This window comes from Perkinsus marinus, assembly GCF_000006405.1.
Source record: "Perkinsus marinus ATCC 50983 genomic scaffold scf_1104296928266, whole genome shotgun sequence".
In the NCBI taxonomy this organism is placed as follows: domain Eukaryota; phylum Perkinsozoa; order Perkinsida; family Perkinsidae; genus Perkinsus; species Perkinsus marinus.
This window is the reverse complement of record NW_003216874.1, coordinates 9,985-11,336: the sequence shown is the minus strand read 5'-3', so window position 1 is coordinate 11,336 and position 1,352 is coordinate 9,985. Positions and strand designations below refer to the sequence as shown.

Sequence of the window (1,352 nt, the reverse complement as noted above, 5' to 3'; positions counted from 1 at the left end):
CACACACACACAAACACACACACACACACACACACACACACACACACACACGTGAGCTCATCGGGGTTTCTTGCTGCTCATAGGAGTTCATATACGAACCAGAAAAAAATTCCCTAAATTTCCGCAGAAATTTTCATGTTGTCACCAACACATGCAATTTTTACCACACAGACGTTAAAAAAAATCGAAAATTTTCCAAAAAATCGATAATTACAATTTTTTTCTGTAAAACTCATAGGAAAAAATCACTGAGCAAAACTTGAATCATCTCATAAACCGAAATTTCCGAAATTTTACTTTTTTCCAAATATTCTGATAATTAACCCCAATGAAAATCATAAAACAAATACCCAACTACAAAATCTAATCCGCCACTTCAAAAAAAATCAGAAAAAAATCAACAAAAGAAAAGAAAAAGTTCACTACTTCACACATTCTGAGTCAGAATTTCATCAAAAAGTAAAAGACGATAGGACGCATTCGGACCTAATCTGAATCCTACCCGCTCAACCTAAAGATTCCCTCACTACCTGTACCATAAACCCCGGAATCAAACGATGAAATTTCGTATCATCATAGTAGCCCGAAGCCGCTAAAGCCAAGAAATTCTTACAGGCATTCGGCACCTGAAAAATAAATCACTAAAAATTTTTCCTCAATTTTTTTTACGAAACTTCTTTCTACTATAAGAAGCTTCGAAATTTTCCCAATTTCATTTCCCGATTTCTCCAAAGAAATCTCCTTTTTTTACAAAATTTCCGAATTTTCCCTCAATTTTTTTTACAAAAATCCTTGCTACTATAAGAAGCTTTGAAATTTTCCCATTTTATTTCCCGATTTCCCCCAAAAAATCCATTTTTTTGTGAAAATTTTCCAAACATGTGCCCGGAAATCTATTCCAAGGAGCGTGATCGTGAAAATTCCTATCAAAAATTTTTTCCTCAAATTTTTCCCAAAAATCCTTAAAAAAATTTCCTAATTTCCTCTTCAAAATCCGATCAATCAAAAAGGAGTGGTATTAACTCATACTACCAATAAAATAATGTGTTGGTGAAAATATGGAAATTTTATGAGAAATTTTTCGGAAATTTTCGTTGGTTTCATAATGTAGTGAGCAAACCTACGAGCTCAGTTGAGAAAAGCCAACATTTTTTCCCATACTGCCAACCTCATTCTACCAGTTTTAACATTTTCTCAGATTAACCGTTATTTTTTGTGAAAAAAGTGAAAATTTTCCCACCCCGATCGTTTGAGCACAAAGTGGTATCAATCACATGTGTTGATGAAAATCTGAAAATTGTGCATGATTTTCGTATACTTCATGCGTGAATTTTCACAAGTGTTTGAGGAAA

General features: G+C 33.4%; 1 protein-coding gene across 1 annotated transcript in view; it reads right to left on the bottom strand.

The window, feature by feature from the left end:
- Nucleotides 1-626, bottom strand: part of Pmar_PMAR015175 (peptidyl-prolyl cis-trans isomerase D, putative) — a gene marked incomplete at both ends in the record, with an annotated part of 6,372 nt that extends 5,746 nt beyond the window's left edge. Inside the window, one exon of the mRNA XM_002788345.1 lies at nucleotides 531-626. Coding sequence (XP_002788391.1) covers nucleotides 531-626 — 96 coding nt within the window. The remainder of the gene's footprint in view (nucleotides 1-530) is intronic.
- Between the last annotated feature and the right edge of the window lie 726 nt (nucleotides 627-1,352).